This window comes from Staurois parvus, unplaced genomic scaffold, assembly GCF_062004578.1.
Source record: "Staurois parvus isolate SC_StPar_1 unplaced genomic scaffold, SC_StPar_1.0 ptg000224l, whole genome shotgun sequence".
Classification (NCBI taxonomy): domain Eukaryota; kingdom Metazoa; phylum Chordata; class Amphibia; order Anura; family Ranidae; genus Staurois; species Staurois parvus.
In genome coordinates, this window is record NW_028318020.1 from 650,585 (window position 1) to 663,022 (window position 12,438).

Consider the following 12,438-nt stretch of genomic DNA (forward strand, 5'->3'; position numbering starts at 1 on the left):
TGGACGTGGTATACTTGGACAGAGGGGTGGCTGTGGATGTGGTATACTTGGCCAGAGGGGAGGCAGTGGATGTGGTATACTTTGACAGAGGGGTGGCGGTGGACATGGTATGCTTGGAAAGAGCAGTGGCTGTGGACAAGGTATACTTGGACAGAGGGGTGGCGGTGGATGTGGTATACTTGGCCAGAGGGGTTGCGGTGGACGTGGTATACTAGGACAGAGGGGTGGCGGTGGACTTGGTATACTTGGACAGAAGGGTGGCGGTGGATGTGGTATACTTGGACAGAGGGGTGGACGTGGTATACTTGGACAGAGGGGTGGCTGTGGATGTGGTATACTTGGCCAGAGGGGAGACAGTGGATGTGGTATACTTGGACAGAGCAGTGGCTGTGGACAAGGTATACTTGGACAGAGGGGTGGCGGTGGATGTGGTATACTTGGCCAGAGGGGTTGCGGTGGACGTGGTATACTAAGACAGAGGGGTGGCAGTGGACTTGGTATACTTGGACAGAAGAATGGCGGTGGACGTGGTATACTTGGACAGAAGGGTGGACGTGGTATACTTGGACAGAGCAGTGGCTGTGGACTAGGTATACTTGGCCAGAGGGGTGGCTGTGGACGTGGTATACTTGGCCAGAGTGGTTGTGGTGAACGTAGTATACTTGGACAGAGGGGTGGCGGTGGACGTGGTATACTTGGACAGAGGGTTGGCGGTGGACGTGGTATACTTGGACAGAGGGGTGGAGGTGGACATGGCATACTTGGACAGAGGGGTGGCGGGGGATGTGGTATACTTGGACAGAAGGGTGGACGTGGTATACTTGGACAGAGGGGTGGCTGGGGACGTGGTATACTTGGACAGAAGGGTGGATGTGGTATACTTGGACAGAGGGGTGGCTGTGGATGTGGTATACTTGGCCAGAGGGGATGCAGTGGATGTGGTATACTTGGACAGTGCAGTGGCTGTAGACAAGGTATACTTTGCCAGAGGGGTTGCGGTGGACGTGGTATACTAGGACAGAGGGGTGGCGGTGGACTTGGTATACTTGGACAGAAGGGTGGCGGTGGACGTGGTATACTTGGACAGAGCAGTGGCTGTGGACAAGGTATACTTGGCCAGAGGGGTGGCGGTGGATGTGGTATACTTGGCCAGAGTGGTTGTGGTGGACGTAGTATACTTGGACAGAGGGGTGGCGGTGGATGTGGTATACTTGGACAGAGGGGTGGACGTGGTACACTTGAACAGAGGGGTGTGGGGGGGGTACGTGGTATACTTGGACAGAGGTTTGGCAGTGGACATGGTGTACTTGGACAGAGGGGTGGCGGTGGACGTGGTGTACTTGGACAGAGGGGTGGCGGTGGACGTGGTGTACTTGGACAGAGGGGTGGCGGTGGACGTGGTGTACTTGGACAGAGGGGTGGCGGTGGACGTGGTGTACTTGGACAGAGGGGTGGCGGTGGACGTGGTATACTTGGACAGAGGGGTGGAGGTGGACGTGGTATACTTGGACAGAGGGGTGGCGGGGGATGTGGTATACTTGGACAGAAGGGTGGACGTGGTATACTTGGACAGAGGGGTGGCTGGGGACGTGGTATACTTGGACAGAAGGGTGGATGTGGTATACTTGGACAGAGGGGTGGCTGTGGATGTGGTATACTTGGCCAGAGGGGATGCAGTGGATGTGGTATACTTGGACAGTGCAGTGGCTGTAGACAAGGTATACTTTGCCAGAGGGGTTGCGGTGGACGTGGTATACTAGGACAGAGGGGTGGCGGTGGACTTGGTATACTTGGACAGAAGGGTGGCGGTGGACGTGGTATACTTGGACAGAGCAGTGGCTGTGGACAAGGTATACTTGGCCAGAGGGGTGGCGGTGGATGTGGTATACTTGGCCAGAGTGGTTGTGGTGGACGTAGTATACTTGGACAGAGGGGTGGCGGTGGATGTGGTATACTTGGACAGAGGGGTGGACGTGGTACACTTGAACAGAGGGGTGTGGGGGGGTACGTGGTATACTTGGACAGAGGTTTGGCAGTGGACATGGTATACTTGGACAGAGGGGTGGCGGTGGACGTGGTGTACTTGGACAGAGGGGTGGCGGTGGACGTGGTGTACTTGGACAGAGGGGTGGCGGTGGACGTGGTGTACTTGGACAGAGGGGTGGCGGTGGACGTGGTGTACTTGGACAGAGGGGTGGCGGTGGACGTGGTGTACTTGGACAGAGGGGTGGCGGTGGACGTGGTGTACTTGGACAGAGGGGTGGCGGTGGACGTGGTGTACTTGGACAGAGGGGTGGCGGTGGACGTGGTGTACTTGGACAGAGGGGTGGCGGTGGACGTGGTATACTTGGACAGAGGGGTGGCGGTGGACGTGGTGTACTTGGACAGAGGGGTGGCGGTGGACGTGGTATACTTGGACACAGTTCCCCACACACAGCTAATGTGTAAGGTAAAGTCTATGGGCTGGAAAAATCAGAATGTAAATGGATAGAAAACTGGCTAAATGATTGTATTCAATGAGTAGTGGTTAATGATTCATCCTTTGAATGGTCTGGGGGTGTCGGTGGGGTACCCCAAGGTTCAGTGTTATTAGTGGGGTACCCCAAGGTTCAGTTTTATTAGTGGGGTACCCCAAGGCTCTGTGTTAGTGGGGTGCCCCAAGGTTCAGCGTTAGTGGGGTACCCCAAGGTTCAGTGTTAGTGGGGTACCCCAAGGCTCTGTGTTATTAGTGGGGTACCCCAGGGTTCAGTGTTATTAGTGGTGTACCCCAGGGTTCAGTGTTATTAGTGGGTTACCCCAAGGGTCAGTGTTATTAGTGGGGTACCCCAGGGTTCAGTGTTAGTGGGGTACCCCAGGGATCAGTGTTATTAGTGGGGTACCCCAGGGTTCAGTGTTATTAGTGGGGTACCCCAAGGTTCAGTGTTATTAGTGGGGTACCCCAAGGTTCAGTGTTATTAGTGGGGTACCCCAGGGTTCAGTGTGGGGACCCTTACTTATTAATATATATATAAACAATATGGGGTGTGAGATTATAAACCCCATTCCAGTCTTTGCAGATGACACCAAGCTGTGCCGGGAATAACGTCCTTACAGGATGTCTCCAACTTACAAGCCGACCTCAATGCTCTGTGTAATTGGGGGGCTATGGGGCCAATGAGGGCTAATGGTGATAAATGTAAGGTTCTGCACTTGGGGGCTAAGAATATGCATCATACATACTAGGGGGGTACAATGGTGGAGAAGGATCTGGGCAGGTCAATGGTGAAGGATATGTGGGTTCTAGTAGATCACAAACTTAATAATGCCATGCAATACAAAGCTGCGGATTCTAATGCGAGCAAAATCCTCTCTTGTATTAGGAGAGGTATAGACTCCAGAGAGAGAGAGAGAACACCCCCCCTCCCCCCCTCCCCCCCGGTACAAATCATTAGTAAGACCTCATCTGGAATATGCAGTTCAGTTTTGGGCTCCAATTCACAAAAAGAACATTGGGGAACTGGAGGAAGTACAGAGAAGGGCAACCAAACTGATACGAGGCATGGAGGAGCTCAGCTATGAGGAAAGATTAGAGGAACTGAATGTATTCTCTACTGAGAAGAGGAGATTAAGGGGGGATATGATCTCCATGTATAATACATAAGGGGGGATATGATCTCCATGTATAATACATAAGGGGGATATGATCTCCATGCATAATACATAAGGGGGGATATGATCTCCATGTATAATACATAAGGGGGGATATGATCTCCATGTATAATACATAAGGGGGGATATGATCTCCATGTATAATACATAAGGGGGGATATGATCTCCATGTATAATACATAAGGGGGGGATATGATCACCGTGTATAATACATAAGGGGGGATATGATCTCCGTGTATAATACATAAGGGGGGATAGGATCTCCGTGTATAATACATAAGGGGGGATAGGATCTCCGTGTATAATACATAAGGGGGGATAGGATCTCCGTGTATAATACATAAGGGGGGATAGGATCTCCGTGTATAATACATAAGGGGGATAGGATCTCCGTGTATAATACATAAGGGGGATATGATCTCCATGTATAATACATAAGGGGGGATATGATCTCCATGTATAATACATAAGGGGGATATGATCTCCATGTATAATACATAAGGGGGGATATGATCTCCATGTATAATACATAAGGGGGGATAGGATCTCCGTGTATAATACATAAGGGGGGATAGGATCTCCGTGTATAATACATAAGGGGGGATAGGATCTCCGTGTATAATACATAAGGGGGGATAGGATCTCCGTGTATAATACATAAGGGGGGATAGGATCTCCGTGTATAATACATAAGGGGGGATAGGATCTCCGTGTATAATACATAAGGGGGGATAGGATCTCCGTGTATAATACATAAGGAGGGATATGATCTCCGTGTATAATACATAAGGAGGGATATGATCTCCGTGTATAATACATAAGGGGGGGATTGCTGTAGGAAAGTCCTGGATTCTTTCTTGGATACACAGAATATAACTGGATATAACATTTAAAAGGAAAGTTGATCCAGGGAATATCCGATTGCCTCTCTGGGGTCAGGAAGGAATCTTTTCTTAGCAGGAGCAGATTGGATTGTGCTTTGCTGGGTATTTTTTGCCTTCCTCTGGATCAACTTTGGATGTAAGATTATAATTTTTTTTTCTATGGTTTAACTGGATGGACTTTTTTCAGCAAGACTAACTATGTAAATGATGGTGGTCTTCAGGATCAGTCCAGTCTTCATCTTGGTTGTTCTACCCCCATCCTCACTCTCTGACCTCTGGTGGGGCTCAGCCCCGCTGTTCTTCATGACTAAATCATGGAGTAAATAAGGAAGTGCAGTACTTCTTGTGTTGGGAAGATGGCGATGAGTGATAGAGGGGGTGGGGACCCTCGTCCTATAATCCCCTCATCACTGTCCCTCCTATAAAAGACAGTTCTGGTTGTTTCCTCACTCTCTGACTAAGGTCCATGAATAAAGAAATGACCTGGTAGGAGATCAGAGGAGCCATTTCCTAGTTCCCTTGAGGGTGGAATTGTAAGCTCCCCAGAGACCAAGCTGCCTGATGTGGGCGGAGTCCTGGTTTGGGGGAACCAATCAGCTCCTGTCTAGTAATCCTCTTTGTCTTTGTATTTTAGTCCATGGCCGGGAGATGAGGAAAACCTCCGAGGATTGTCTCACTTTGTCTCCAGACTGGAAAGTAGAAGATGAGGACATCACACAGTATAGTCCAGGAGAAAACCCGGCTCCCTCCAATGTCCATCCGGCACCACCCAGTGTAGATGGACCATCGGATTCCTCGTATCCTGAGGAACCTCAGACTGTGCGGGACCGGGCTGGCCTTCCAACAGGGAAGAGGTTCTCCTGTACTGAGTGCGGGAAATGTTTCCATTCTAAATCCAGCCTTAATAGGCATAAAAGATCTCACACGGGGGACAAACTGTGTTTCTGTTTTGAGTGTGGGAAATGTTTTGTACAAAAATTTGAACTTGCCAGACATCAGAGATCCCACACGGGGCAAAAACCGTATGCCTGTCTTGAGTGTGGGAAATGGTTTTCAAATAAGGGCAGTCTTAATAGGCATAAAAGATCTCACACAGGGGAGAAACCGTATTCCTGTCCTGAGTGTGGGAAATGTTTTGTACAAAAAGTTGAACTTGTCAGACATCAGAGATCCCACATGGGGGAAAAACCGTATGCCTGTCTTGAGTGTGGGAAATGTTTTTCAGATAAGTCCAGTGTTAATAGGCATAAAGGAACTCATACAGGGGAGAAACCGTATTCCTGTCTTTGGTGTGGGAAATGTTTTGTACTAAAATTTAAACTTGTCAGACATCAGAGATCTCACACGGGAGAAAAACCGTATTCCTGTCTTCAGTGTGGGAAATGTTTTTCAGAGAAGTCCAGTCTCTACACACATCAGAGACTGCATACAGGTGAAAAGCCATATTGCTGTTCTGAGTGTGGAAAATGTTTTTCAAAAAAGTGCAATCTTTCTGCGCATCAGAAATCTCACACTGGGGAGAAGCCATATTCCTGTCCTGAGTGTGGGAAATGTTTTTCACAGAAGTCCCATCTTTACAAACATCAGAGATCTCACATGGGGAGAAGCCACTTACCTGTCCTGAGTGAAATATTCCTCACTGAAGTCCTGTCTTCCTGTACATCAGGGGTCCCACACAACCCTGGAGGTGTATTAGTGCCTTGAGTGCGGGAAATGTCTTCTAGATGAATGTTTCTGGACATCCCAGCTCTCATGTGGGGAAGAAGCACACCCTGATATACACCTCAGATATACTCCTTGGCTGATCTTCATCATGGAAGAAACTGTTCATAAGGAGATCAGAGGTCACCAAAGACATGAAGTGTGAAATGCTCTGTAATGATGGAGAACATTCCCCCGGCTCAGCAAATCTCCTAATGACATCGGTGTTTTAGCCCCATTCACAGAGACGGAATGGACAGGAGATAACGTCTCAGAATTCTATCCCACGGTGATTGTTGTCCAGGAATTGTCCATTGATGGACTTTGTGAGAGATTTCATGGCCTTGTACACCTGATTGGAGGGTTTTATGATTTATATACTGATTGTGAATAAAACATTTTAAGCTCTTTACTGATATGTTTTTCTGGAGTTCCTCTTTATAAAGTCCCATGAGTCCCATTGTGTCTGTATGAGAGCTTTCATCTAGGGTAAGGACTGACCTACACCCCATCCATGCACACTTACCTCTCCGGATCTGCTAAGGAATGGACTAGAGACCATAGATGGTATCCAGGTAGAAATACCACACAGAATAGAAATTCCACATCTAAAAACAAAGGTTCTAGACCAAACCATGACAATACCTACTCTGGATCCCCATCATACCATTCTCCTCACACCCAATACCCACCTTCCCAAATAATGAACGAAGGGGACCACAATCCTATTCCAACCATCATAGGAGAGGCCCACCTAATAGACCTCAGTATCAAGCCCATAGGGCACCTCCTTCCACTCCTGGGGAGGACTCAGTATAATTACAACTCTAATACACAACAGTGTTTTTTAGGGGAAGGAAGGGTCCGAAAAAGGAGCGACACTACAGGGGAAAGAGAGGGGGCAGACGCTGCAACAGACACAACAACAAAAAGGAGACTCTAGTAGACAAGGACATTATTAATTTGAGTGAGAATGAAGTTACCAAGGAGGAATTACACTTATTGGACAAAGGTGTAAAATATCCCCAGCCAGGAAACGTCACAAATTACAACTTACATTGATATACGGGAGTTTACCAGACAATTATCTCTCAAAAGGCATTTTGCCAAGAATCCAATTCCTACCGAAGTTTCCTCTAGTCACTTTGTACATTGAAATCTCCGCAACGCATCCACCTACAACCCCCCCCACCACAATATCCACCTACAACCCCCCCACCGCAATATCCACCTACAACCCCCCCACCGCAATATCCACCTACAACCCCCCCACCGCAATATCCACCTACAACCCCCCCACCGCAATATCCACCTACAACCCCCCACCACAATATCCACCTACAACCCCCCCACCACAATATCCACCTACAACCCCCCCACCACAATATCCACCTACAACCCCCCACCACAATATCCACCTACAACCCCCCCACAATCACTCTTTTATCAATCTCTATAAAGAGAAAGTCCTGACAGATTTGGTAAATATACCCATTAAGCAGCCACATGGTGGTGCCGGCATCATCAAAGCCATGAAGTCCCTCCTCCAGAAGAAGGATTTGGTCATTAGACCGGCTGATAAGGGTGGAGGGGGGGTGATCCTTAATAAAAGTGACTACATTCCAGAAGGTTACAATATTTTAAATGCTACAACTACTTACTCTCTCCTCCCAGAAGACCCTCTCCCAGCTTTTAACCCCTCGCCCTCCTGAGGATTTACCCCCCTTAATGACCACGCCTCTTTTTGCTTCTCGGCACTGTACTAATTCAACTGATAATTGCGCGGTCATGCAATGCTGCACCCAAACAAAATTTACGTCCTTTTTTTCACACAAATAGAGCTTTCTTTTGGTGGTATTTGATCACCTGTGCGCTTTTTATTTTTTACACTATAAACAAAAAAAGCCAAACATTTTAAAGAAAAACAGTATTTTTTACTTTCAGCTATAAAAAATATATAGTAAACTCGAAGTTGGTTATAAATTTAGGTCAAAATGTATTCTGCTCCATGTTTTTGGTAAAAAAATTCCAATAAGTGTATATTGATTGCTTTGTGTGGAAGTTATAGAGTCTACAAACTATGAGAGAGATACTGCAATTTACTCCATTTTGTTGCCATACAGCGCTGCGCTAGTTTAACGGACAATTGCGCGGTCATGCAATACGGTACATAAATGAAATTTACATCCTTTTTTTCCCCACAAATTGAGCTTTCTTTCGGTGGTATTTGATCGCCTGTGCGGTTTTTATTTTTTGCGCTATAAAAAAAAGGCTGACAATTTTAAGGAAAAAAAAACAATATTTTGGACTTTTTGCTATAAAACATGTCCAGTAAAAAAGAATTTAAAAATCAAATTTAGTCATAAATTTCTGCCAAAATGCATTCTGCGACATGTCTTTGCTAAAAAAAAACCCAATACGTGTAAATTAATTGATTTACGTTAAAGTTATAGCGTTTACAAATGGCAGGAAAGATACTGGGATTTTTGTTTTTTTTTTATATACTAATAATGGCGGCGATCAGCGACTTATGGCAGGACTGCGGCGGACATTCTGACATTGGGGGGTACTGACATGGGGTCACTGACATCCCCAGTGACACCAATACAGTGATCAGTGCAAAAAAAAAAAAACACTGACAATGTACTAATGGCACTGGGGAGGAAGGGGTTAAGTTTATTATTCAGGGAAGGGTTAACTGTGTGAGGGGGAGTGTTTTACTAGGGGGCGGGGTGTGTACTGCAGGGAACACCACTGATCGGGAGAGAGAAACTCTTCTGTCCCGATCAGCATGTCCTGGAGCTGTCAGGGAACTGACAGAAAGCACAGCTACTGCAGCCCTGCTCTCTGTCAGCGATGATCGCCAGGACATAGCTGGTAACGATCGGCTGTGACCCGGCGACTGACATCCACAGCTGTGATCGGCGGGACAGGTAGGGCGGTGGCACGCCTCGCGCGCGCCCCCTACCTGTTTACAAAACACACGTTTTAAAACGTGCTTTTGCCCAGTCGTGCCGCCCTGCCGCCATATTTATACAGTGGCTGGGCGGCATGTGGTTAAACGTACTTTGAAACAGATTATCAAAACTGGTTTTGACAATAAGATTTTAAATAAAAAAGAAAAAGCCTTTTTATGTCCAGTAGCCCCTAAACTACCCATGTTTTATCTACTACCTAAAATTCACAAGGACCCTATTACAGCACCAGGTAGACGATCGTTGGTGGTATAGGGTCGCTGTGTTGTAAAGTAGGAGAGTATATTGATTATTACCTACAGACACTAGTTACACAGACACCATCATATCTCCGAGACACAGACACTAGTTACACAGACACCATCATATCTCCGAGACACAGACACTAGTTACACAGACACCATCATATCTCCGAAACACAGACACTAGTTACACAGACACCATCATATCTCCGAGACACAGACACTAGTTACACAGACACCATCATATCTCCGAGACACAGACACTAGTTACACAGACACCATCATATCTCCGAGACACAGACACTAGTTACACAGACACCATCATATCTCCGAGACACAGACACTAGTTACACAGACACCATCATATCTCCGAGACACAGACACTAGTTACACAGACACCATCATATCTCCGAGACACAGACACTAGTTACACAGACACCATCATATCTCCGAGACACAGACACTAGTTACACAGACACCATCATATCTCCGAGACACAGACACTAGTTACACAGACACCATCATATCTCCGAGACACAGACACTAGTTACACAGACACCATCATATCTCCGAGACACAGACACTAGTTACACAGACACCATCATATCTCCGAGAACAAAACAAGTCCTTAATGTAGGGAGAGATGTCACTCTATCACCAGACACATTATTGGTCACTTCTGATGTGACGTCTCTATATTCCAACATCAGTCATAAGGACGGCATGGAAGTAGACGATTTCTTTCTTTCACACTGCAGCACCTTACACTTAGTGCAAAGAGAATTCATTTAAAAACCTTTTAGAGCTTGCAATGCAAAATAATTATTTTTGGTTCAATAAGGAATATTATCTACAGATTAAAGGCGTGGCCATGGGGGCCACATTTGCCCCTAGCTTGGCTAATCTGTTTATGGCTTCCTGGGAGGAAGACCTGATTGATGCTCGTGATTGGCCGGAACTTTTACTATACAAAAGGTATATAGATGACATCCTTCTTTTTTGGAATGGAGATGATCAATCCTTAACGAATTTCTTTAGCACCTTAAATAATAATATCCTGAACATTAATCTAACATATTCCTACAGCAAATCAGAAATGAACATTTTAGACCTTACTACAATGAACATAAATGGTAATGTCACGATGAAATAGTTTTAAAAAAAACAGACCGGAATAGTTATATTCCTATGGATAGTTGCCACCACCCGATGTGGTTACAAAATATTCCCAAGGGCCAGAACACTAGAATTCGTAGAAATTGCACAAATATTGATGATTACCATTCTCAGGCTAAAGTCCTTAAAGATAGATTTGTAGAAAAAGGTTACAGTGTAAATACGCTGGATAATACTCTCAAAACTGTGGCTGGTCCTGATAGGGACCAAATGCTGATTGACACAATGAAACACCAACTTCACAGATCTGTCCTTTCATAACAACCTATTCCATACAATAGAGAGCTATAAGCGGGATTATTAACCACTTCCCTCCCGGACAATAGCCGAATGGAAGCTGGGAAAACGTTCTAGATTTCCGGGTGGACGCCATGTGGCGTCCTCCCGAACATGTGCAGTTTACACACTCGCAGAGCCGCGCAGCGGTGCGATCTGTCACCGGCCGTGTACCTCGGACACGGCCGATGACAGATCTGAGTATCGGCCCCCGTTGCCGATACCATGTGACCTTCTGTGACCAATCACAGCAGGTCACATGACAGTTGTATACAATGGATGGCTTCATTCATGCCATCCATTGTATACTAGTGTCTAGCTGTGAATGGTCAGTGATCTACAGTGTTACTATGGTAACATTGTACTACTTTGGACATATTGAAATATGAAAAAAAAATCTTAAATAAAGAAAAAAAAATTAATAAACAATTAAAAAAAAAAAAATGTATTTTTTTTTTTTTCATACTGTCACCAGTCAGTGTCCCTGATCACCGCCATGCCAGTTATATGATGACGCTGTACTGCACTGGTGACAGAATGTAAAAAAAAAATAGTGAAAATAATTTTTTGCATTTTATTCATTTTCCGAAAAATTATGCCAAAAAAAATACAACTTCAAAAAACTTGCCGTGCCTCTTATGAAATACGTCAGAATGTCTACTCTGCAAAAAGGGGTCATTTGGGGGATATCTGTACTGTGCTGACATTTGGGGGACATCTGTACCTTCCTGACACTTGGGGGATATCTGTACCGTCCTGATATTTGGGGGATATCTGTACCATCCTTACATTTGGGGGATATCTGTACCGTCCTGACATTTGGGGGATATCTGTACCGTCCTGACATTTGGGGGATATCTGTACCGTCCTGACATTTGGGGAATATCTGTACCGTCCTGACATTTGGGGGATATCTGTACCGTCCTGACATTTGGGGGATATCTGTACCGTTCTGACATTTGGGGGATATCTGTACCGTCCTGACATTTGGGGGATATCTGTACCTTCCTGACACTTGGGGGATATCTGTACCGTCCTGACATTTGGGGGATATCTGTACCATCCTTACATTTGGGGGATATCTGTACCGTCCTGACATTTGGGGGATATCTGTACCGTCCTGACATTTGGGGGATATCTGTACCGTCCTGACATTTGGGGAATATCTGTACCGTCCTGACAATTGGGGGGATATCTGTACCGTCCTGACATTTGGGGGATATCTGTACCGTCCTGACATTTGGGGGATATCTGTACCGTTCTGACATTTGGGGGATATCTGTACCGTCCTGACATTTGGGGGATATCTGTACCGTCCTGACATTTGGAGGATATCTGTACCGTCCTGACATTTGGGGGATATCTGTACCGTCCTGACATTTGGAGGATATCTGTACCGTCCTGACATTTGGGGGATATCTGTACCGTTCTGACATTTGGGGGATATCTGTACCGTTCTGACATTTGGGGGATATCTGTACCGTCCTGACATTTGGGGGATATCTGTACCGTCCTGACATTTGGGGGATATCTGTA

At 46.2% G+C, this 12,438-nt stretch overlaps 1 protein-coding gene across 1 annotated transcript in view; it reads right to left on the minus strand.

The window, feature by feature from the left end:
- LOC149460603 (uncharacterized) overlaps positions 1-12,438 on the minus strand; it is a 133,919-nt gene that overhangs the window by 83,642 nt on the left and 37,839 nt on the right. Inside the window, exon 10 of the mRNA XM_089679454.1 lies at positions 6,760-6,841. Within this exon, the coding sequence (XP_089535580.1) occupies positions 6,760-6,841 (82 nt within the window). The remainder of the gene's footprint in view (positions 1-6,759; positions 6,842-12,438) is intronic.